At 35.1% G+C, this 27,495-nt stretch overlaps 1 protein-coding gene across 1 annotated transcript in view; it reads left to right on the top strand.

Moving 5' to 3' along the window:
* The window catches only part of IQCM (IQ motif containing M), a gene marked incomplete at its 5' end in the record, with an annotated part of 337,033 nt that overhangs the window by 144,447 nt on the left and 165,091 nt on the right, over nucleotides 1-27,495 (top strand). Inside the window, 2 exons of the mRNA XM_072722489.1 lie at nucleotides 8,803-9,001; nucleotides 20,654-20,798. Coding sequence (XP_072578590.1) covers nucleotides 8,803-9,001; nucleotides 20,654-20,798 — 344 coding nt within the window. The remainder of the gene's footprint in view (nucleotides 1-8,802; nucleotides 9,002-20,653; nucleotides 20,799-27,495) is intronic.

The following is a 27,495-nucleotide window of genomic DNA, read 5'->3' as shown; positions in this document are numbered from 1 at the left end:
ACAAATTTTCATTGTAAATTAAACAGCCTTATACAGGAAAAAGTGCCATCGTGGACTTTCAGAGCTAGAGAGAAGTCAGTTCCTGACTTCAAAGCTTCAAAGGAGAGGCTGACTCTCTTGTTGGGGGTGAATGCAGTCAGTGACTTTAAGTTGAAGACAATGCTCATTTACCATTCCCAAAATCTTAGGACCTTTAGGAGTGATGTTAAATCTACCCGCCTGTGCTCTATAAATGGAACAATAAATCTTGGATAACAGAACATCTGTTTACAACATGGTTTACTAAATATTTTGAGGCCACTGTCGAAACCTACTGCTTAGAAGGTTTTGTTTTCAAAATATTACCGTTCACTGACAATGCACCTTGTCACCCAAGACCTCTGATGGAGGTGGACAAAGAGATTAATGTCATTTTCGTGACTGCTAATACAACATCTGTTCTGCAGCCCATGGGTCAAGGAGTAATTTAGACCCTCGGGTGTTATTATTTAAGAATTACATGTGTGAGGCTGTCACTGTCACAGATAGTGATTCCTCTGGTGGACCTGGTCAAAGTCAACTGAAAACCTTCTTGTAAGGGTTCACTGCTCCAGGTGCCATGAACCACATTTGTGATTCATGGGAATAAGTCAAAATATTGACATAAACAGGGGTTTAGAAGAGGTTGATTCCAACCCTCATGGATGACTTTGAGGAGCTCAAGACTTCAGTGGAGGAAGTAACTGCAGATGTGGTGGAAACAGAAAGAAAACTAAAATTAGAAGTAGAACCTGAAATTGTGACTGAACTGTTGCAACCTTATGATAAAACTTGAACAGGTAAGTTCCTTCTTATGGATGCAAAGAAAGTGGTTTCTTGAAATGGAATCTAATACTGGTGGAGATATTATGAACATTGATGAAATGACAGAATTTAAAATATTACATAAACTTACTTGATAAAGTAGCAGCAGAGTTTGAGAAGATTGACTCCAATTTTGAAAGAAATTCTGCTGTGGGTAAAATGCTATCAAATGGCATCACATGCTACAGAGAAATCGTTCATTAAAGGAAGAATCAGTCGATGAGAAAAACTTTATCATTGTCTTGTTTTAAGAAATGCAGCCTTCAGCAGCTACCACTGATCAGTCAGCAGCCATCAACAAGGAGGCAAAATTCAGCACCAGCAAAAAGATTACGACACAAAGAAACTTTAGATGGGGGATCCCTGGGTGGCTCAGTGGTTTAGCGTCTGCCTTCTGTCCAGGATGTGATCCTGGGGTCCCGGGATCAAGTCCCACATCGGGCTCCCTGCATGGAGCCTGCTTCTCCCTCTGCCTGTGTCTCTGCTTCTCTCTCTCTCTCTCTCTCTCTCTCTCTGTGTCTCTCATGAATAAATGAATAAAGTCTTTTAAAAAGAAAAAGAAACTTCAGATGGTGGTTAGCATTTTTTAAGCAATAAAGTATTTTCTTAAAAGATTTTATTTATTCATGAGACACATACAGAGAGATGCAGAGGCATAGGCAGAGGGAGAAGCACGCTCCCTGTTGGGAGCCTGATGTGGGACCTGATCCTAGGACCCTGGGATCACGACTTGAGCCAAAGGCAGGCGCTCACCCGCCGAGCCACCCAGGCTTCCCTAAGCAATAAGGTATTTTTAAATGAAGGTATGCACATTGGGGTTTTTTTTTTAGACATAGTGCTATGGTACACTTTAAATAGAGTACAGTATAGTGTAAACATGACTTTTATATGCCCTGGGAAACCAACAAATTAATTTGACTCGCTTTATTGCAATATTCACTTTTTGATATTCACTGTATTGGGATGGTCTTGAATTGAACCTGCCACTATCTCCAAAGTATGCTTGTACTTGTGTTTATCATAGGATAAAAGGTGCTTTTCTTTTTCTGAGTGTAAGGCAACCTGTGTACAACTGAGGGGAAGATGGGTTGCCAGTTTGCTTCTGAGTCTTATTTTGTGGTCAGGTTGCACATATAAGTCAGTCAGGGTTTTGACAAAATAAATTTGTACAACACTTTTTTTTTTTTAAATTTTTATTTCTTTATGATAGTCACACAGAGAGAGAGAGAGGCAGAGACACAGGCAGAGGGAGAAGCAGGCTCCATGCACCAGGAGCCTGACATGGGATTTGATCCCGGGTCTCCAGGATCACGCCCTGGGCCAAAGGCAGGCGCTAAACCGCTGCGCCACCCAGGGATCCCAGTACAACACTTTTTATTCGCTGTCATTAACTTGGTATTTTATTGGGCCAGCTTCGGTAGCAAAGATGGAATAAGAAGTGTTGATTAAGGCATAAAAATGTCTATACTGTATGGTTAGCAAAACTACAAGCATATGATACAAAGGCATTAGTAACTTCTGTCAAGAAGATTGACAGATTCCCTAGTGTTATCATCTTTTAAAGTGATTTTCTGTGGCAGAAATGTTTTTGTTGTCTTTATCATTTTTGTATTGAAGTTGTTATTCAGGAATCCTTCCATTTTCCTCTTCTAGGTTTTACCTACATTATATATAATGGTATAAGCTTCCTTTTTCTCTTATTAGTATCTAATGTTTTCCTAATATTCCTTTTTGTCCAAAAGTTTATTTTGTCTGATGGGAATTTCATAGCCAGTGGCAGAGGTACCCGGCTGTTTATTATTTCGGACTTATGGCAATAATTTTCACATAATAAGAGTCCATGCCCCTGAGTGGGAACCACCACATCTAGGTAAATGACTTGCCTTTAAATGTGATGTTTAGAATGAAAAGTGAGATACAAACTAGATTTTTCAATTACATGGTGGTAGGAAAAAAAAGTATTGATTCTTACTAAAACTTCATAAATAAATACTTCCATAAAAAAGACATTTTGTGTGTATTGGATTATTGTGCTATGTTATTTTGTTGATAAAATAAATTAATATGTCTTCTTAATTTCTATAGTATTATTTCTGGTGATTTCTTTATTTTTTAAGATTTATTTATCTATTTCAGTGAGAAAGAGCATTCAGGGGGGAGGGACAGAGGAAGTGGGAGGAAGAAATTGAGGCAGACTCTGCACTGAGCACAGAGCCCAAGCAGGGCTCAACCATATGACCTGAGATCAGACCTGAGCCAAAACCGAGAGTCAGACACTTACCCTACTGAACCACCCAGGCCCTTATTTCTGGTGATTTCTTAAGATCTACATTAAAATTTTCATTAGCACTTTTTTCTCTGAAGTTCTGAGGGGTTGTTTGGAACCAGTCACATGCCATTTATCAGATGTTTCATTCTAGTTTGTACAAGTATGGCCAAATAAGTTGAAATCTGTAAGTCGATCCTCATAAAGAAAGAAAGCATTTTCTCCTATTTTAATCAAAAATTAATATTTATCATAATTTAATTCATTTATTCAGTCCAAGATATTTATATTCTGCTGATCTTGGATCCAGCAAGACTACCACATAAAGTTGTCTGTTTGTGGATGAAAAAAGCCACACAGGAGGTTCATGTTTATGATATTGGTTTAAATTGAGAACCTCAAGTCATTAAGTCTTTTCGTTCTACTAGAAATTTTTAGGAAAATGCATTTCTTTTTTTTAAAAAAAATTTCAAGATTTTATTTATTGGGCAACCCGGGTGGCTCAGCGGTTTAGTGCCGCTGTTGGCTCAGGGCGTGATCCTGGAGATCCAGGATCAAGTCCCACATCAGGCTCCCTGCATGGAGCCTGCTTCTCCCTCTGCCTATGTCTCTGCCTCTCTCTCTCTCTCTCTCTGTCTCTGTCTCTCATGAATAAATAAATAAAATCTAAAAATTCCCAACTTAAAAAAAAAGATTTTATTTATTTATTCATGAGAGACACAGAAGAGAGGGAGGCAGAGACACAGGCAGAGGGAGAAGTAGGCTCCGTGCAGGGAGCCTGACGTGGAACGCAATCCTGGAGATGGGACTCGATCCTGGGTCTCCAGGATCACGCCCTGGGCTGAAGGTGGCACTAAACCGCTGAGCCACCCCGGCTGCCCCAAGAAAATGCATTTCTTATAAGGCGATCATTCTTTTGATATTTCTTGCAGAAGACATAATTTATGAGCTATAAGTTGTATTAGGGGCTTTGGGCAAGTACGAGAGAAAGCCAGAAGCCACCTGTTGAAGATATGACTAAAAGGGTTATATTTACTATATATTTGATGTACCACCAACAATCTCAGAGTGGAGAGGAATGGAACCCTCTATTGAGGACATACACATTCATTCCATAAGGACTTAATCATTGATCTCCGTGAAATAAGAACATATTATTCACAACGAGAGCACTGATAAACTTCAAGTTTTAAAAGAATTTATTCCATAAAATGTTCATCCTGAGTATTACTTCTTGATGGAGACAATTTACCTCTGAAACAAATAATTTTAAAAATCGATTTGACAGTTATTATATTAGCCTTTGGGTAGAAAATGTAAATATGTATATTATTTTTTTTCTAAATATGTATATTGGTTATCTACTGCTATGATAGCATCACCAGACTTAAAACAACAACTATTATCTCCCGTGAGATTCAGCTGATGCTGCCCAGGTTTGCTTTAGTAGGTACAACTTGTCTGTTCTCCATGTTCTTGTCTGAACCTTTAGAGGCTGGCTGGTTTGTTCCTCTGTAGATATAAGGTTCAGAGAATAGAACTGTTTGAGGCCTTTCAGGCACATGCTGAAAACCCTGGGTGGCTCAGGGTTTAGCATCTGCCTTTGGCAGGGCCTGATCCGGGAGTCCCAGGATCGAGTCCTGCGTCAGGCTCCCTGCATGGAGCCTGCTTCTCCCTCTGCCTGTTTCTCCCTCTGCCTCTCTCTCTCTCTATCATGAATTAAACAAAGAAACAAACAAACAAAAAAACTAGAACAATATGGCTTCCAGTGGATTCTTTTGGTCAAAGCAATTCACAGGGTCAGCTGACATTCATAGGTGGGTAAACAGATTCTACCTCTTGATGAGTGGAGCTGTAAAAATTACATTGTGAAGACAGAGATATAAGGAAGCTTTAATTGGCCATCACTGCAAACAACTTACCACAGGGTGCTTCTAATACATTTATATTAATAGTATTTTGGTTGCTATATATTTAATTTGAGGTGGAACTTTTTAAAAGTTAGTTATCTCTTTTCATATTTTGGACTTCGATAAAAAGGGCAGCTCTCAATATAGCTCTTAGTTAAATAAAACTATGGACGATTGTAATGAGTTCAAGGATCTTGGGGCTAATCAGGGAAAAGATGGCTATGAGGTTGCTGTAGCACATAGCAAGCTATATTTGGGCATTACATAGATTTGCATGAGAGGGCTTGTCCTTCAGAGCAGAAAACCTTCCAGAGATAATGACATAGAAACACTACCCAGAAGGGGAAGAGGGAAAAGGAACTCCCACAGGAGAGGGGGGTCAAAGAGAGGGCTTACCTATCTGGGTAATGTCACTCAGCAGCAAGATGGGGAGTCTCTGGGTCGGAGAGTTCTGAAGAGCGGCAGTGGATTGAGGTCTTTTACAGCCCTAAGGTTTATCTTATCTATGGATAGCAGGTGTTGGTTGCAGTTTTGTGTGATATGCAAAGCAGGCAGGTTCTAAAAGGCTGAAAATATAGTCTTTGGGGCAATATAAAAAAGAATTGGATGTCTAAGAATTTTGAGTTTGGATCCAGCAGGCTTTTAAGCTAATGGTGCTAGCCTGATGTAAGAAGTAAACAACATTATACAAGAGTCATCTTTGGTTTATTTATAGAACTATGTTAAACATATTTTACCATTTCTAGCATCCCTCCTTTTAGATAGCGAAGAAGAAAATCTTTGGTATGGTCTTGCAGTCATCTGGGACACCCAAAAGATAGGTTAAAATACATCATAATAGTTTGGGATTTGAACTTTGAGAAAACAATATTGGAAAGAATTCTTAGAAGAGCCAAAGTATGAGCAAAAGTCATAGATGCCTTTAGAGTACAAAAAAAAAAAATGCAACACAGCTACAGCAACATTAAATATTAGGAATACCAGATTTTGCAAGAACTATATCAGAAAGAACAAAAAAATAATTACAATAAAGGGAATATTTTTGTGATATAAATAGCTTTTGTTTTCTGGGCAAACTATATTGAAGGCACTAAATGATTTTTTGTTAAATAAAGAGCAGAGTATGGATTCAAAACTCAGGCTGTCAATGTAACAGAAAGTAAATCAAATTCTAATCTTACTCTTTTCATATAGAACTTAAATAACATTTTGTAGACAAGGATTCACAATCATTCTCTATTTTATGATTGAGCTCATCAAAATTGACAACTTGTTCAAAATTTGATATATTTTATAGCTTCTTTTTAAATCTATTATTTGTACATATAAATCATTTTACATCAAGCCCTCTATAAATTATTCTTCAGCCTTAAGTTTCCCTTTCCATTATTTTTAGTGTTCCAGTTATTTAGAAGCATACTATTGATCAAAGTCCGTATGTCTAAGGCCTAAGATAACATTTTTTTCTTTTTAAGTTGATAAAAACAGACAAAACATATCCATCATTTTATAAATGTTTGCAATTCTTCATAATTCTTTTACTTAATATAGTTCTAATCACTCATATTAAATATAGCTTTTAATCAAAATAATTAATTTCAATTCTCTCTCATTCTCTCCTTTTCGCTCATACACTTTTCACTTTTCACACACTTTGACTAAGAATTCTGTGACATTCAAGGCAACTTAAGAGACCAGCAGAGCTCTTGTGCTTCAACAATACATATCGCACATCACTTTACAGTCATATACATCCCTTTAAGATTTATTTCTCTTTTCTTGTTAGAGTAAAGAACTTAGGGTATAAACTTGGCTCACTTGGGTATTTCAATAACACTTTTCTTGGGATGCCTTGGTGGCTCAGCAGTTGGGCATCTGCCTTCGACTCAGGGCGTGTCCTGGGACCAGGATCTAATCTCACATTGGGCTCCTTGGAGGGAGCGTGCTTCTCCCTGTGTCCATGTCCTGCCTCTCTCTGTGTCTCTCATGAGTAAATAAATAAAGTCCTAAAAAAAACAAAAACAAAAACAAAAAAAAACTTCTCTTATTTCTTCTGAGAGAAAGAAGTCAGGAACTTAGAATTCTTTAGATTTCACTGCAGGTCTTGAAACTCTGGACAGCCAGTAGTAATCATTAACATTTTATCTACATTACCAGTTTATCTCCTATATCAAGGCCCATTCATAAAAATTGGTATATTAATGGAACAAAAATCCTGTTAGAAGGCAGAGCTCTCTTCTAAGCTTTACAAAATCAATGTTAATTTAAACAAACTGAAAAATTTGCTTCATTTTCTTTATCTTTTCTGGATAGCTTTGTCTAGATGGGGTATTTCTCCAGAACACAAAATGATATAGTTTTGACTCATTAATATAAAAAAGTTTTCTCAGGGATCCCTGGGTGGCTCAGTGGTTTCGCGCCTGCCTTCCGCCCAGGGCGTGATCCTGGAGTCCAGGGATCGAGTCCCACGTCGGGCTCCCTGCATGGAGCCTGCTTCTCCCTCTGCCTGTGTCTCTGCCTCTCTCTCTCTCTCTCTATGTCTCCCATGAATGAATAAATTAAATCTTAAAAAAAAAAAGTAAAAAAGTTTTCTCAAGAAATGGTATGAAAGAACCAGTCACAGATACAAAAGAGCTGTAGAACGAGAACACTATACAGAGCTAACTTCTTTTCTCTTGCAAGGAGAGTAAGAATTTTTTTTTTCATTTACACACACAAGCATGAAGAGAATGAACAGCCTTAGTTCTACATCTTTAGCTATAGGTCAAAAGTAAATATGGAACACAGTTTTCTGTGCCTGAGCAAATTTCACTGATCAGTTGTGGCTACTTGGGAGTAGGAAGGGAGTCAAAAAAGATCTCTAAGAAATGCTTGTTATAAATGTCTCTTGATGTGGAGCTGATCTTCATTCTAGTGGGAACAAAATTGTCTTTTAAATATTTTTAGCTATACTGGTGTTCAAACAACATATAATATAAGGCAATATCATAAGCTTCAAGGCTCATAATAAAGACAAATGAAAAAGACTGAGCTGGGACTCCCTGTCATCCACAATCTACCACCCAACAGAGACTAGATGTGTGGGTGAATAATTAAAATTAGACTCCCAACATTTTAGTCACTAAGGGAAGAAAAATAATGCCCATTGTAAAAAGTAGAACAGGATTTCTCAAGAACCAGCCCGATGTCAGGGCTTGTCATGATTTCCATCATGGTCGCTTACTTCTGTGATCCTGTAGTCTGTGACTTTAGCAATACACTATCATGCCTTTTGATTGAGAGTGTTTGGAGAATAAAATCACTTTTCAGATGATTGGTAAACAGAGTATCAGTGCCAAATAATTTTGAAGTAGTCTTTAGTTTAAAGTAGCTTCTGGGATAGTAAAGTTATTTTGACTAACTTGTTCTGTCATATGAAAATATTTTGTTCCTTAAATATTTTATATTACTCTTTTAAATAGTTATGGATAAGCTTTGAAAAATTTGCTTTCTTTTGGATTTCCTTTCTTCAGAAGTTTCATTATATATAGGTTATATTAATTCTGGCATGTTCAGACTTCTTTGGAAAATCCTTATTTTTTATTTTTTACTTTATTATTATTTTTTTTTGGAAAATCCTATTGACATGTTCAGGTGATGTATACATGAAACCTATATACAAATTATAATACATTTCCTATTTTAATACATTTAGCATTAAAATGAATTTAAGACTTTTAAGAAGTGGTTATTTTTCTTATTAACTATAATAAGGAAGTTTTATATTTTATATTTTATTTTTAGGATAAAGTCTATTCTAAGTAAAAGTGGGAAGCTTGACAATAAAGTTAAAAGAATTGGACCACACATAGAAATCTTCCAAGTGTTCCGGGAAAGGACCAAATTTGTAAATATCAAAAAAGTCGTTAAAATGGTCATCCTAATGCAGGCCTATGTCAGAGGATGGCTTGAACGCAAAAGATTCCAGAGAATAATGGTCAAGGTAAAGCATGTGTTAAATATAATGTATATAAATTTTCTTATGTAGATTTTAAGCAAATAGAGTTTTGAATAGTTGCCTGGTTAATATATCTATGGTTTTTCTAAATAAAGTTCTGACTACATTCTTTGCATTGAGAAAATGCTATGAATTATCTATTCTGCTGACAGTTTCAGATTTTGTCAAACTAGAGAATCTGAACAAAAGGCCTGGTTTAATCCTTAACTCAATAGTTCTGGGACCATTTTTATTCTAAGGCTGGCACCGCCTATTCTTTGCATTAATTTTGTTTCACCGTTTTGTTATCTGTTCATTGTCTGTATAAACAACTTTGCTCCACTTCCCACACTCCTGGATACTCTTTATAGTGTAAACATTTAACTCAAAAAGCACTCTAGACACACCCACACACCTGAGCAACTTTCATAAGCAGCAATCTTGACTTTCAAAATAACTATCTAGGATCTATTTTGTCTGGCAACCATTAGTTTATTCTTTGTATCTATGAATATGTTTATGCTTTGTTTTTATGGTTCATTTGTTTTGTTGTAGATTCCACATATAAGTGAAATCATGCAATATTTTTGTCTTTCTCTGCCTAACTCATTTAAGATAGCATAATACCCTCTGGATTCATCCATGTTGTTGAAAATGGTTGAATTTTCAAGATCGCATTCCTTCTAATGGTTGAATAATATTCCATTGTATCTATCTATCATCTATCTATCTATCTATCATCTATCCATCATCTATGTATCAATCACATCTTTATCCACTTATCTATTGATGGACATTTAGGTGGCTTCTATATTTTGACTATTGTAAATGATGCTGCATTGAACATAGAGATGCACAGATATTTGAATTAGTGTTGTAGTTTTCTTCAAAAAATTCCACAAGTGGAATTGTTGGATTGTAGGGTAGTTCTGTTTTTAATTATTTGAGGACTATCCATACTATTTTCTAAAGCAGCTGTGCCAATTTACATTCTTACCAATAATGCATAAGGGTTCCCTTTTCTCCACATCCTCATTAATACTTGTTATTCCTTATCTTTTTGATAGTAGCCATTCTGACAGGTGTGAGGTGATACCTCATTATGGCTTTGATTTGCTTTTCCCTGATGGGTAGTAAAGTTGAGCATCTTTTCATGTACCTATTAGCCATCTGTATGTCTTTGGGAAAACATTTATTCAAATATATTCTGCCCAAATTTTAATTGGATTTTTTTTTGAAATTGAGTTGTATGAGTCCTTTATGTATTTTGAATGTTAACCCTTATCTGATATGTCATTTGCAAATAATTTCTCCTATTCATTTCTCCTTTTTCATTGTGTTGATGGTTTCCTTTGCTGTGCAAAAGCTTTTTAATTGGAGGTAGCCCCATTTGTTTATTTTTCTCCTGTTGTCATTGCCTGAGGAGACAGATCTAAAAAAGTACTGCTAAAACCAATGCTCAAGAGCTTACTACCTGTGCTTTCTTCTAGTTTTATGTCTTCAGATCTTATTTAAGCCTTTAATACATTTTGAGTTTATTTTTATGTTGTAAGAAAGTGAATCACTTTCATTCTTTTGCATGTAGCTGTCCAGTTTTAACAATTAATTTATTGAAGAGACTGTCTTTTCCTCATTTTATATTCTTACCTCCATTTTAATAGATTGTTTGACTTTATAAGTGTGGGATTATTTCTGGGCTGTCTATTCTATTCCATTGATCTATATGTCTGCTTTGATCTCTATAGTTTTGTAGCATAGTTTGAAATCCTGAAGCATGATACCTCCAGCTTTGTTCTTCTTTTACAAGATTGTTTTGGTTATTTTGAGTTGTTTGGTTCTGTAGAAATTTTAGGATTATTTGTTCTAGTCCTGTGAAAAATGCTATGGCTATTTTGATAGGGACTACAATGATTTTGTAGATTACCTTGGCTGGTATGGCCATCTTAACAATATTATTCTTCTAATCTATGAGCATAATATGTTTTTACATTTATTCATGTCATCTTCAATTTCTTTTATCAGTGTCTGATGGTTTTCAAAGTACAGTTCTTTCATTTCCTTGGTTAAATTTATTTCTAGGTATTTTATTCTTTTGGATGCTCTTGTAAATAGGATTGTTTTCTTAATTACCTTTCTGATATCTTGTTATTACTATAAAGAAACATAGCTTATTTCTTTATATTGATTTTTTAGCTTACAACTTTACTGAATTCATTTGTTAAATCTAATAGTATTTGGGTGGAGTACTTTGTGTGTGTGTGTGTGTGTATGTGTGTGTGTGTGTGCCTGCTTGCTTTAACAAGAGAGTGGGAGAACGTCATGGTCACTTGCACTTGCTGGTCCCAGCCAAGGAGTAGAGCAATACTTCAACCATTCATGCTCACAGGCTTTAGCAAAGGACTAGGAGAATGTTGTGACTGCTCACATTCATGGGCCCCAGCCAGTGCCACCACCATCCAGCCCCACCAGCCCTAGCAAGGCATCAGGATGGCATTAAATCTGCACATACCTTCCTGTGCTAGCTGGGTCAGGGAAGAATGCAAAAATGGCTTCTTCCAGTGTCTCCATCTCTGAAGAGAGTCCCACCTGTCCCCTGCCCCTTCAGCGCATGCTGTAAGATTAACAAAGGAATCCCTTTCACATATAGTATAAGTGCTTTTCAAATGGTTGCCTTTGTGCTGGGTCCTGGGATGAGTGAGACTGTAGGCGAGCCTTTTAGAAGGAGAATTTCTTTTCCCTACAGCCCTTGGTGTCCCTTGAATGTAGGCCCTGTTGGTTTTCCTACTCATTTTGATATGATCCTTTTATCTCTTGTTGTAGTGGAACAGTTCTACTAGTTTTCTTTTTCAGAGAGAATTGTCCATATGTAGCTGGAGTTTTGGTGTGTTTGAGGGAAGAGGTGAGTTCAAGATCTTCCCATGTCACCATCTCAGACCACCCCGTATGCTACCTATATTGATGAACTATCCTACCATCCATTGTCCAAGCTATACCTGGAGTTTCCTTAGACTCTTTTAACTTCCTCACTTCCATATTCAATTTATTATCACCATTACATTTCTTGTGTTGCTCTTCTTCTCTTTGTTTCTTGTCACAACTTCTACTTATCAACCCTCACATGGAGAGCTACAGTTGTCTCCTAATTATTGTCCTTGCTACATACCTTCTAATCTGTCACATCCAATTAAGGAAATTGCACTCTGATTACCTTATTCCATTTCTCATAATCTTTTAGTGGCCCTATTTGACTGTAGGAGAAGGTATGAATTCTCTAAGATATACATATGACCTCCCTGGTCTGCCACTTGCCCACTGTTCATCTTCATCCCGTTATGCTTCCTCACTCATACCCTGTGCTTTAGCAAAGCCCAAATTCTTTAATTCCATGACTGTTTCCTATTGTATCTTATGTTCTGATGTTGTTCTCTTAAGCTGGAATGCTCCTCCTTCTTAATCTTCTGATAAACTCCAACTCATCTTTCAAGATCTTTCTTAAATATACGTACTGAGACATTGTCCCTGGTCCATCAAGCAAAAATTATCTCTATTCTTTTGGTCATTATTGTGCCCAGGTATCTATATTGTGATCTTTGTTTATATGCCTGTCATAAGCAATACAAATAAGTGAACTATTAGGGAGTACATGTTATTTTCATATTTATAGCACCACATTGCTGTTTTGGCACATAATATACAATCCTATTATTTTAAATATTTGCACTTATTATCTGCCTTTTTCTTGTTTATTTAGTTGTTTGTATATGTTTACGTGGTTTCTGTTTTGTTTGCTACTGTGTTCAAATGCCTAGAATAGTGCTTGGTTCATGGTAAGTATTCAACAAATATCTATTGAATGGCTGTTTTAATTCAACAAGATATAGTTATAGAAATTCAGCAGGGTACTCTAATGACTTACATTTATATATGGAGAGAAATAATATATATGTATATATGTAAGCATATAATATAAAATATATATTATATATCATATGTATATATATGATTGTGTATTTGTGTTATGATTTAGTTTAATTATAGCATTTCCTGCTACTGAAGAGAACTATAAAGTCATCCATCACCTCTGGGAGAAAAATGAGTCTCGTAAACTTAAAGAGCAAGAATGGGCCCAAGATCATGATAAAAAGGAGATACTGACAAGGAAAATGTATTTCTATGTAGAGATAGAATTTGAAATGAAAAGAATGGGAAGCACTTTTAAAGAGTTGGAGCCAATATACACTAGATTGTTGACCTTGATTTGGTTATAAAATTTGCTATGGTCATTACTTTTCTTTTTTGTTCTATCCCTGGTATGGTGCTTTTTATGTTGGATGGCTGCTCTGTTTATATGGTTAGTGTTATCTTGCCTGCTTTTGAACAGCTAATGCAGCAGGCCCGTGATGCACACATTGTCAGGTTCCAGGGCCATGCCCATGTGCAGGGTTGTTGTTGGGAGAATTCTTGATAGACTTTCTGCTCTAGAGGCTGCACAGAAGTCACTGGATAATTGTCAGTATCCTGGCGATCCCTCTGCTGGAAAATTTCCATATTCAAATTGTTTGGCTGCTACTTCAGAGCTTGTAGTTGTAGACAGTGTCTACTAGAATGTCACTTTGAGCTACCTCAAGAGACTGTACAATTTCCATAATTTCCAATGAAATTCTCCAGTTTGGGTTTATTTAGAAATAATGAAGCAACACTGCACTATCATATCAGTCATAAGGGTACCATAGAGATTGCTGCGTTTAACTATTAGCATTATTTATTTCTACCATTCAAAGTGTACTTTGCCTTTTAAAAACTCTGTGTTATTTGTTTGCATGTGTTTTGGAATAAGTAGTAATGATCTAAAAAAAACCCCCAATTCTTTCTCATTGTGATGCCTTGAAGATTTTACATAATTTCAATATTTATCATTTAAATTTTAAAATTCTAGTATTTTTCCAAAAATGCTGAAATTCTAGGGCATTTGAATAGCTGATAGTTATAATAGGAAAGTGTTCAAAATTATCTCTGAATAAATATTTGTTGAATAAATAAACTTGGAATAATTCTGGAAAAATCTGAGTTTTAAGGTTACCATAACAATTTCCCATGCATAGGCCAGTGGTCTTTAACCTTTTGGAGGTTACAGAAGCCTTCGAAAATTTGATAAAGACTGGATTTCCTCTTATTATCTCAAAATGCAAAACAGAAACAATAAGAAAATCCTGAAATCCATCCATGGACAGGTGACCCCATGACACAGGTGACATTGAACAGAAAAGATGTATTACATAAATGTGTTAGCTCCTAGGTACCAGGAGAACTATGTTCATTTATTTGAGATTACTTAAAAAGCTTTTGATAACAGTTACTACGTACTGAATCCAGTTTCTTTTTTGGTATGTGATCTCATAGAGCATCTAGTCTAGAGAGACATGCAGATAACTGAGGAAGTGTTAGGTACCATTGGAGAACTTAGAAAGAGTATTTAATTCAAACAGCTGTGTCTGGTGTGGGCAAACAGCTGTGTTTGATGTGGGCTTGGATAGTGCCAATACATTGAAATCTAGAAAATCAGGAATAGTTATATTTTGTCAGATAGACCCCCATGGACTGAGAGAGTTGTAGGCACAGTGAAAGACAATATCAGTGACCACAGCTGAGATAGAACAATGAGAGGCTGAGAGTTGGCTGGGAGGATACTGGCAGTAGAGGAAACTGAGATGGCTGTCAGATTAAGCATGTCCATAAAAACCATGCTAAGGAGTTTATGCTTTTACTTAGTTTATGGGAATGAATGACTTTAAAGCAGATAAGTGACATTAATAGATTTACCTTTTAGAAAAATTACTGACTGGGCAATGAATTGGGGAAGAAGGTGACAAAATTAGAGGAAAGACAACCACTATGCTTTTTCAATAATTCAGTGTGTGATAATGATAGCTTGAGTTAGGGCTGGAGAGATGGAGCAAAGGATAGGACATTGGGTTTGAATGGATTTAAAGATAAGAGAGAGAGAGATGAGTCAAGAACAGTTCCTCAGTTTTTGTGCTTTTTGTATTGGGCTACCTGGTGGATGGTTGTGAAATACAAGATTTAAAAGGAGAGCAGATAGGAGAGGGAAGGAAAGGAAAGGAGTCCAGTTTTCAACACTGACTTTGAACTACCCATGGGAAATCTATGAGATGTCTGCAAGGCAAAAAGTATAGGTCCAGAACTCAGAAGGAAGATTGGGCCATACGGAAACATTTAGAATTCATCTTAAATTAAAGATGTTCTTAAATTCTTAAATTCTTTTCCACCTTTACACACTTGAGGAAGACAATAAAACATTCCCACTCATGAAAGTAGCCCCAATTAGGAGTGATTCTCATGTTATCTGTGAGGAAGCTCTTTACTCAGGTGACTAGTTGGTTCTGTTCATTCAGGTCTGTGCTCATTGTTAATTATCAAAAAGCCTGCTCCATACTACCTTATAAAAAATAACATCCAGTCTGCTCACTCCCTATTCTATTTAAAACACTTCAAGCCTCTTACTGACACCCAACACATATATATTTGTTTATTGGATTGTTGTTCTTCCATTACAGTGCAACTTCTTGAGACAAGAATTTTGCCTTTTCTGTTCAGTAATCTGTTCACAAAGTCTAGAATATTCCTGCTACATATTAGGTTGCAAATTAATTAATTAGATAAATTATGTAAGTTAAAATAAATTATTTTCAACATGATGGAGGATGTATAATAACATATTTGGGTCAGAGGATGAGAAGTTTGAATTTTTTTCCTAAATATTATGAATTAGCTCCCTGACCAATGATGGCTTCCTGTACTTTGCCCCCATCCATAGATTTGAGATCATTATTAATGATAATAACTGAAACCATGGGATTCAACGTGCTGTCCAGGGAGAGTATATAGATTAGGGAGAAAAGCATGTAAAGGGAAAGGCCAATGTGCAAGGGGAAGGCAGGAGATGAAGAATCCAGTTATAGTGAAGCAATAGCCAGAGAGGTAAAGAAGAAAGCTGGAATATGCTAGATCAAGGAAATTCAGAGGCAGTTTAAGAAAGAAGGTGGAGTCACTAGTCTCCAATGCTGCTAGGAATGAAGGTCTAGACAGAATTTTCTATCTTTACAACAGTTAGTTCATGGATGACCTTGGCAAGTTTCAGTGGAGTGATGTGTGGAAAGCAAGGAAGTGAAAACATCTAGAGAAGATAAATATGAGACACTATAAAGTTTAGGTAGGATAGTTTATGATGGAAAATACTTAATTAAGTACATTTAAATGCTTATTATAAAAGCCAATAAGAAAGGAAGGTTGATGATATAAGAGAGATAAAGATAATCCATACAGGCGAAAAATATTGGAAGGCGTGTGTTTATAAGACACCTGACAGGATTAGCCTTAGAGAAGAGAGATGTATTTCTCTGTTGTAGGACCAAAGGATGTTGCTAAGTGTTTAGATTTGGTGATAGGAAGTTGAGATAACAATAATCTAATGTTTTCCCATTGGTTAAATATGGGACAATGTCATTTTCTAAGAGTGAGCATTTAGAAGGTGAGTTTGAATATATGAGGAGATTGAATTCCTACAGAAAATGGCAAAAAGAGAAATATATATAAAAACACAGGTGAATTTTCAGACCATTTGAGAACCCAGGTGAAGTTGGTGATCAAAAATTGAAGTGATACCATTCCTCTTAGTTGTTTAGCTATCTTTACTAGCCATGAAAGTAAGGCACAGAGAGTTAACGACATTTGTCTCAAGTTGCACATCCAGCCAGTGGCATAGTTGAAATTTGAACATCACATCTAAGTCTGTCTGGTTCTAGACATTTTAAAACATTAGACTATTCTAGTAACAATAGTATTCAGTGCTCATTGCAAAATGGTGGAGTCTTTTCTCAGATCAGATCATAGCATTGGAGTGTCCTGCCAAAATTAGGTTAAAACTCCCTTCTGATACTGTAGAGCCAGCTGGGGTGTGCTTACATCAGGGAGATGATGCAGAGGGCCACAGATATATTGATATAAAGGTTAAAAGTTGTGTAGTAATCAGAAGCTGCTACTTAAATTTGCAGAGGCACATGGAAGGAAGGCAAGACTCAGTGATACAGTTGAATGTACCAAGAATGTACTAACAGTCTTTATACTAAGCAATTTGTGGTAGAAGGATTAAGCATGTGCTTCAGGTATATAATAATCATTCTGACCAATATCAAGTGAGTGGCAGGTGGTACAGAAAAGAGGCCTGGAGAGAGAAGAACCAAACCCAGGAAAGAGACATTTGCTTTAGCTACCTAAATGTGTGCTACATTATGTGTGGCTAAGGGCTTTACTAATTCTTTAGTGGGTGAGGAGGTGAATTTATATTTATCACATTTATATATATATATATTTTTTTTGTTACATATGTATTTTATTATATATATTTTATATATTATATATATAAATCACATTTAACATTATTTGTGGCTTGTACACTTGTGTGTTTATGTATGTGTGTGTAAGATAGCAATTTAGAATATTACATTTTTGTTTCATTGGGTTTTTTTAGGCTTAAAAGTCTAAAGTAGGTTTAAAAGTCTAGTTTTAGGTTTAAAAACCTTTTCCCTTTTCCTGCTTTAACAAGATTTTTGTATAACAACATTTTTATGTAAGTGTTTAGACAAGGTTAGACTGTAGTTAATACATGTAGGCAAGTTGTAGGCAAGTTATCTGCTTATATGTCTAGATATTTTTAAAAGTTAAAAAGTTAGATTGTGGAAACACATTTGATATAGCATGAGTGTTAAAAAGACTCAATATGTAAAGACCTTTTATAAACTGATAAGAAACACACTCTAATAATAATGGAAGAAATAAGTAGAAGACACAAAATAGTACTTTACTGTATGAGAAGCATAAATGGCAAATAAATATGAAAGGAGAGCACTCTAACTAGTAATCAAAGAAATTAAGCCCCAGTAAGTGTCATAATGTAGTGGAATTCTCCAAACAAGCAATCCATGTGTTACTTATTTATTTATTATGTTTTATTTTATTTTTATGTATTTATTCATGAGAGACTCATAGAGAGAGAGAGGCAGAGACATAAGCAGTGGGAGAAGCAGGCTCCATGCAGGGAGCCGGATGTGGGACTCGATCCCTGAACTCCAGGAGCATGCCCTGGGCCGAAGGCAGACAGACGCTCAGTAGCTGAGCCACCCAGGCATCCCTCATTACTTTTTAAAAACAAGACATGATCATATCAGACAAAAGAGAGGCTGAAAGTGCATACTGGAAAGAATTTTAAACATTGATATATGGTAACTATGATGTATTTACCCTTTAAGTCAACAAGAATTGGAAAATTATAATTACTAATTTGCAGTGAGTCTTTTATATTCCAATATTGCTTTTGTAAATATCAATTTTTACATTTTTCTAAAAAATTTTATCTTGAGAAATGCTTAGAAATATGGTGAAAGATTTACATACTGAGATGTACATAGCACCATAGTGGAGGCATATTTTCATGCAGAAGACTGACAGAGAGGCACACTGTAGGAGGAACCATGCAGATGGACCCTTATAAATTTATCTGACTCAACTTCTTAAACATGAAAACCTAGGTAACTTTTTGAATGCCTCATATCTGATCCCCCACAAGACAGGTTGTGTCTCCAAAAATGGATTTATTAGGTTTGGAGGGAAAGACACTTCAGTTGGATTTGATGGCTGCCCAGTGCTCCTGCTCTCTTAGCAAATGTCATCATCCATTTAGGAAATACTCTCCAACCAGGATCCTTTTGGCTCATATTCTAAAGGCTCAATGAAAACATTGCTTGATTCTTAATTATAAGCAAAAGAAATCTACCAAGAGATTTAAGCAGAAAGATATTGAGTAGCATATTGGGCAGAGGTTTGGAGAACTAAGTTCAAAAACGTGAAAGGGGGTAGCCCGGGTGGCTCAGTGGTTTGGCACCGCCTTCAGCCCAGAGTGTGATCCTAGAGACCGGGGATCGAGTCCCACATCCAGCTCCCCCTGCATGGAGCCTGCTTCTTCGTCTGCCTGCGTTTCTGCCTCTCTGTGTCTCTCATGAATAAATAAATACATAAAATCTTAAAAAAAAAAAAAACGTGAAAGGATGATGAGGGTTAGGCAGCTCTCAGGACTGCAACCACAACCTTTACAGGAGTCTAATGCAGATACTGAATCCTGGGTACTCCTGTCCTTGAAAAATGGATATTGCTGCCACAGTTTCTCTACCACACAAATAGATTTACCTCTGTTTTGCTCCAAAGCATTACTAGTTTTGATTTAAAAATCTGGTACTAATGTAGATAATGAACAAAACTTCAACAAAGGAAGCTTGGGTCATTAATATCAAGTTGTGGGAGGTTTGTTCTGCCTCCCACTAAAATTCATATAATAGGGAATGCTCTACCAGTGTTACCAGTATAACCAATTCATTATTTTTTCTACAAGCTACGAAAGCCTATTGAATAAAAGGCAGATTAAAAATAAACATTGGGAAATGTTATTAAATATTGAAAGAAATGTAGTAGGAAAGAAACCAAAACCTCACAGAATGCATGAAAAAACAGTAAATTCAAATAAATTAAGAGGGATATAGTGTATAATTAAAAATGTTGACCCTGGAGTGTCCTTGTTTCAGTTTCAAAATAAATTCTGCAACTTGATAACTTACTAGCTATTGCAACTAACCACCCAATAACTGGGAAAGTTATTTAAAGATTTTTTGCTTCAGTTTTTTTCCTTGTAAAATGGCATACAAAACACATCAAAGGAAGGATTATTCAGAGAGGAATTTATGAACTTAAATACAGTCTTAAAAAATTAGTCTTAAAAAATAATGAAAATAGGTGAATTAAGTCTTTAATTCAGAAAGTCAAGAACAGGAAAATATTGCTTTAAAAAGGAATTAATAGAGATAAGTAGATAAATTAATGAGCCAGTAAATATAAAATGTAAAAATAATTGCATTGATAAAATGGAACTTTATTTGGTTAAGAAAAAAACCTGAAATAAATTAATTTTTATACTTTAATTTTTAAAGCTATTGTAGTATAATATAGAAAATGTATATATAGAAAAATATAGTCACAGTTAAAAGGTAAACTGATAAAATTTGCACATATGCTGAAAAGGATTAGTTTATTTAACATTTAACAGAGTTTTACAAATCAACATGAAAAACCTGAAGACATTCAGTAAAAAAATAAGTAAAATTCACTAATATACAATTTTCAAAATAAAGAAAATAAACAAGGATTTGGGCACCCCTAGTGAATAGCTTAGGCAAGAATCATCATACAGAATAATATCTTAATAAAACCTTTTTATTTCTGGCCAAGTGGATTACACATTATTGAAATCTGGAAACCATGAAAGTATCCATCATTGAACACTGTATGCTATGGGAATTATGAGTATTTGATGACAAAGCAGCTCATAATGAAGCTCTCTGAACTTCGAGGAGATTATCTCATTCTACAGTGCATGTATTTAGCCAACCTAGACAATAAACATTAGTAAATACATCTATAATTTAAATAAACCGGGTGAAATTGATGAAATGGGATGGGCAAAACCATATTAAATATATATATAGAAGAAATATGTAAAAATGGGGCTTTACTGTCTATATTACTGTTTTATAGGCTTTGTCTCATGGACCAAATTTGAGAGCAGTTATAAACATGTATCATAGGCTGATCCATCGTGTTAAATATCGTCTTGGCCTTTGGAGGACAAGACAAATTATTAACTTTGCAGAGCTAGAAGAATGGATGGACAGAAAAAAATGTAAGTGATACAGTCATTTCTCATTTGGTTTTAAATTTGGAACTGATTTGATCTTTGAAATTTTATATATAATTTACATATAATTACCCATAGAAGCCAAAGTTAAATCATATTTTATATGGCTGACAGTATTTGCATTTTATTTTTTAAAGCGTTTTAAAGTTTTTATTTAAATTCCAGTTAACATACAGTTTTATATCAGTTTTAGGTGTACAATATGGTGATTTAATACTTCCATCCAACACCTGGTGGCTATTTGCATTTTAAAGTGATATGTTATAAATAAATACATGAATGAATGAATGAATGAAGTGATATGTTGTATATTTGATTTAATTTATTAGGATCCTTTGTTTATAAGCAACAGAAAACCCATTTGGTTAATCAAAGCAAAAAGGAAATTTAAAAGAGAGAGAGCACCTGATTGATTTAATTTGAATCATGAGTCCAACACTTTGCTATGGGAGGGCAGAGAACTTTTCTTGAGAGTTGCACAGAAGCTCTATCCACTGCTTACAGTTCCCTTAAGTTTCCTTTAGTTCCTCAAAGGAAAACTGCATATTGCTAACAGAAGACTAGCTAATGGACACCAAGCAGACTAAATAGATATCTATTATGTGTTGCATGTAGAGTTGAAATTCTGTCCACAGAACAAGTTCCTCAATTTATCTCTTAGCTTTCAGAGAGCCTGGTTCCTATTATATTTAATGAATTTACATTGCTTAGGATTAGAATGGACATTACAGCCACTACTTGATTAAAAATATAATAAAGAGGGCTTCTGGCTTCTGGTTCCACATATAGGGAGCTTAGAAATATTCACTCCATCTTAACAACAAGTTAAAAAGCTGAATAGAGTAAAAAATTAACTTCTTTAATAGATCTATAAGAGAAGGGAAGATACAGGGCAAACTTCTTCCCCCAAAATTAAAAGGACAAATGTGCAAATACAGAGAGTTGCAGCTTACTAGAGCAGAGACTCATGAGCAGAAATTGATGTGGGAAGAAACAAGTGTTGGCAAGGATGTGGAGGAAAAGGAACTCTTATGCACTGTTGGTGGGAATGCAAACTGGTGCAGCCAGGGTGGAAAACAGCATGGACGTTCTTCAAAAAATTAAAAATAAAGCTACCCTACAATCCAGTAATTACCCAAAGAATACAAAACACAAATTTGAAAAGTTAAATGCATGCATATATTTATTGTAGCATTATTTGCAATAGCCAAATTATAGAAGCAATGCAAGTGACCACTGACAAATTACTGGGTAAAGAAGAAGTGGTATATATACACTATGGAATATTACCCAGCCATAAAAAAAGAATGAAATCTTGCCATTTGCAACAACATGGGTGGATCTAGAGTGAATGTCAAATAAAGTAATTAGTCAAAGAAAGACAAATACCATATGATTTCACTCATATGTGGAATTTAATAAAACAAAGAAATAAAGAAAAAAGCGAAAAACCAAAACCCAGACTCTTTAGAAAACAACCTGGTAGTTACCAGAGCAGGGAGGGGTGTGGGGGATGGGTGAAATAGGTGAAGAGGATCAAGAGTACACTTATCATGATGAGCACTGAGTAATGTATAGAATTGTTGAATCACTATATTGTACAATTGTATATCTGAAACAAATGTAATACTATATGTTAATTATACTGGAATTAAAATAAAATTTAAGAAAGAAAAAGAATTGATGTAAAAACCGATGCCAGATAGCTAAAATGAACCATCATTAACAAATAGCAAGAAGCTCGGTGTGAACAATTTTGAGAGTTAAAAGCTCCAGGAGGACACAGTCATAAGAAGGCCATAACAGTATTTTGATATTGACCTCCAGGAGTTTGACCAGATTCTCATAGTAAATATCAGAGAGAGGAAACCATTTCAAAATTTGCCAGAGGACACTCTTCTCAAGAAGGCCTACCTTCAGGGGAAATTAGTTAATCAGAGCCTAACCTGGTAGGTTATTTAAGGACATACCTGACTTGATAAAGAGAAACACCCAACTTCAGTCGATTCTGTCATCTTGTCTCATTTATAAAGGGGGAGGAAAAAACTGAAAAGTACTTGTATAGTTCACAGTCCAGAGACATAGGGTCACTTAGAGAGTGAGACCTAGTCATAGGTCTATAGAATACTTCCTCCCACACTTTACCACCACATTACTAAAGGCCTGTTTATAGCAGTTCCTTTTACCTGATATATCATGTCTGGCTATCAAGAAAATATTACAAAGTATACAAAAAGACAAAAAGCACAATCTGAATAGACAAAGCAAGAATTGGAACCAGATATGGCAGGGATGTTGGAGTTATCAAACCAGAGATTTAAAGCAGCTATGATTAATATACTACAGGCCCAATGGATAAAGTAGACATCATGCAGAAAAGATGGGTGATGTAAGCAGAGAGATGGAAATACTAAGAAAGATCCAAAAAGAAATGCTAGAGATAGCACTGTAATAGGAATGAGGGATGCTTTGATGGGCTTATTAAGAGATTGGACATGGCTAAGGAAAGACTCTCTGAGCTAGAGGATGTATCAGTAGAGTCTTTAAAAACTGAAAAGCAGAGTTAACAAAGATTGAAAGCAAATAAACAAACAAAAAAACCCTGAGCAAAATATGCAGGGGCTATGGGACAGCTACAAAAGGAGTAATATATGGAAAATGGGAATACCAGAAGGAGAAGAGAGAAAGGGACAGAACAAATATTTAAAACAATAATGACTGAGAATTTCCCCAAATTATTCTTGGACACCAAACCACAAATTTAGGAATCTTAGGCAACACTAAATGAATAAATTCCAAAAACTACACTTATTTTTGGTGTGGGCATATCATCTTCAAACTACAGAAAATCAGAGATTAAAAAAAATCCTGAAAGAAAACAGATGGAAAGAGCATCTTACCTATAGAAGAAGAAAGATAAGAATTACATTCAATCTATTTGAAACTATTTAAGCAAGAAGGGAATAAAATATTTAAAGTGATGAGAGAAAAAAACCCCAACAACTTAGAATTCTGTAGCCTGCAAAATTATCCTTAAAATGAAGGACTTTCTCATACAAACAAATATTGAGGGTGTTTGTTGCAAGTAAGTCTGCCTTGCAAAAATATTATAAGTTCTTTAGAAGAGAAGGATAATAATATAGGTCAAAAACTCAGATCTACATAAAGAAGAATAATGAAGAAGAAATAAGAAGGTAAAATGAAAATTTTTATTTTTCTTATTCCAAAGTGATCTAACAAATGACAGTTTTTTCAAATAATACTAACAATGTACTTAGTCATCCATCAGCTTATGAATATAGCTTATATACTTATATATGCTAATATATGTGTGGTTATGTATGCTTATATATAAGTGAAGTGAATGACAGCAAGATATGGGGATGGGGGAATAAGTATTAGTATTATTTTGTTAGTATAAGGTATTTACACTACCCATGAAGTGGTATAGTGTTATTTGACAATGGACATGGATTAACTCTGAGTGTATATTGCAAACTGTAAGGAAACCACTAAAAAAAGTAAAAAACAAAAACTGAAAAGAAGTATAACAGATATGGTATGAAAGGAGAAAAAATGGAATCATTTGCATGCCCAATTAAAACTACAAAAGGCAAAAAAAAAAATGGAAGGTAAAAATAAGAACAAAGAACAAAGTCAACAAATAGAAAACAGTAATAGATATGGTGGATATTGTTCCAAATGTATCAATAACCTCTTTGGAAGTCAATGATCTAAAAGCACCAATTAAAAGAAATTGTTAGAGTAGATTAAAAAACACGACCTATGTATATTGTCTATTATAAAGCCACTTTAAATATAAAGATATCTATAGATTAAAAATGAATGGAGAAAAATATACCATGCTAATGCTAATCAAAAGAAAGCAAGAGTAGATGTATTTAGTTTAGACAGAGAAGACATGAAAATAAGGAGAGCTATAGGGGTAAAGAAGGGCATTACATAATGATAAAAGGGTCAATTCTTCAAGAAGACAATACAATTCTAATTGTGTATGTGCCTAACATTGAGTGTCAAACTATGTGAGACAAAAGTTGATAGAACTGTGAGGAGAGATAGAAGAATCCACTTTCACAGTTAGAGAATTCAATACCCAACTCTCAGAAATAGACAGGTAAAGCAAGCAGAAGATAGGAAATGGCATAGTTCACCTTAACAATGCCAACATTCAACTGGATGTAATTGACATCTCTAGACTTCTTCATCCATCAACAGTAGAAGACATATTTTTCTCAAGCTCATATGGAATATTCACCATGATAGATCATATTCTGGGCCATAAATACACCTTAACAAGTTTAAATAATAGAAACCTACAATGCGTGCTCTTAGAACACAGTGAAAAGTAATAGGAAATTAGTAATAGAAAGATAATTAGAAAATTCCAAGATATGTGGAGATTAAACAACCTGCTTTTATATAATACATCAAAAAACAAATTTAAAGAGAAACTTAAAAATATTTTGAATTAAATGAAAATGAAAAAAACAACTTAGCAAGATTTGTGGGATGCAGCAAAAGCAGTGCTTACAAGGAAACTTATATTATTGAATTCATGTAGTAAAAAAGAAAGATCTAAAATCAGTAATCTAATTTTCCACCTGAAGAAACCAGAAAAAGTAGAATGAATTAAGCCTAAAGTAAACAGAAGAAAAGAAATAATAAATAAGATACAGTGCCTGCCTGGCTCAGTTGGTTAAGCATCTGCCTTTGGTTCAGGTCATGATTTTAGCATCCTGGGATCAAATCCCACGTTGGGCACCCTGCTTAGCATGGAGTCTGCTTCTCTTTAAATCCCTCCTCCTGTTTGTGCTTCCTCTCTCACTCTCATACTCTCTTTCTCAAATAAAAAAAAAAAATTAAAAAAAGAAATAGGATAAATCAATGAAATTGAAAACAGGAAATCAATAGAGAAAAATTAACAGATGTAACAGCTGCTCTTTTGAAAAGATCAATGAAGTTTATAAGCCTCTAGCTAGACTGATGAAGAAGAAAATAACAAGAACACACATTACTAATATCAGAAAGAGGAAAAGTTTCTATAGATCCTTTGGACATTAAAAGGAAAATGAGGAATACTATGAACAACTCTATGCTTACAAATTTAATATCTTAGATGAAGTGGATCAATTCCTTGACAGACACAATCTGCTGAAACAAGAAGAGACAATCTGAATAGGTCTATATCTATTAAAGAAATTGAGTTGATCATTAATAACCTCCCAAAACAGAAAGCACCAGGCCCAGATGGATTCACTGGTGAATTCGACCAAACATTTAAGGAAGAAATTATACTAATTCTCTATAATCTTTTTAATTTTTTAAATTAATTAATTTACTGGGAAAGCATGTGAACAGGAGGGGAGAGGCAGAGGGAGAGCAAGAGAGAGAATCTTAAGCACACTCTACATCTACTGTGGAACCTGACTGGGAGCTTGATATAATGACCCTGAGATCATGACCTGAGCCAAATTCAAGAGCCAGATGCTTAACTGACTAAACCACCCAGGTGCCCCAATTCTCTAGAATATTTTTCTGTAGTTAGAAGGAGAAGGAATATTTCCTAAGTCATTCTATGAGGCTAGCAACTAGTCAAAGACCTTATAAGAATATTACAGACCAATATCTCTCTGAATATAGATATAAAAATCCTCAATAAAATTATAGTAAATCAAATCCAAAAAGTAAAAAGTATTATATACCACAGCCAAATGGGATTTCTCCAAGGTATGCAAGGCTGGCTCAATATTTGAAGATCAATTAATGTAATCCATCATATCAGTGGGCTGAAAATGAAACATCACATGGTCATAACAATAGATACAGAAAAAGCATTTGACAAAATCCAATATCTATTTATAACATAAGATCTCAGAAAACTGAGGGTGTAATATACCCTACAGCAAATATTATATACTTGATGGTAAGTAACTTTAAACTTTCTCAGTAAGATCAGGTACAAAGCAAGAATGTCTTCTCTCACCACTCCTTTTCATACCATACTAGAAGTCCTTGATAATGCAATAAGGCAATAAAAGGACATAAAATGAATACATATTGGAAAAGAAGAAATAAAGTTATCTTTGTTCACATGATTGTACTGTGTGGAAAATCTGAAAGAATTGACTAAAAAACCTCCTATAACTAATAAGTGATTATAGTAACAATACAGGATACAAGATTAATATCCCAAAGTTAATTGTTTTCTTAAATTCTAACAATGAACAAGTGGACTTGAAATTAAACAATAACATTTACATTAACACGTCCAGAATGAAGTACTTAGTTATAAATGTAGCAAAATATGTACAAGGTCTCTATAAGGAAAACTACAGGGGATCCCTGGGTGGCGCAGCGGTTTGGCGCCCGCCTTTGGCCCAGGGCGCGATCCGGGAGACCCTGGATCGAATCCCACATCAGGCTCCCGGTGCATGGAGCCTGCTTCTCCCTCTGCCTGTGTCTCTGCCTCTCTTTCTCTCTCTCTCTCTGTAACTATCATAAAATAAATAAATTAAAAAAAATTAAAAAAAAAAACTACAAAACTCTGATACAATCAAAGAACTGAATAAATTAGGATAGATATTTCATGTTGATGGTTAGGAAGTCTCAATATCATTAGGAAGTCAGTTCTTAATTTGATTTACAGATTCAATGCAATCTC

This window comes from Vulpes vulpes, chromosome 10 (genome assembly GCF_048418805.1).
Source record: "Vulpes vulpes isolate BD-2025 chromosome 10, VulVul3, whole genome shotgun sequence".
Classification (NCBI taxonomy): domain Eukaryota; kingdom Metazoa; phylum Chordata; class Mammalia; order Carnivora; family Canidae; genus Vulpes; species Vulpes vulpes.
This window is presented reverse-complemented; position numbering and strand designations above follow the sequence as displayed.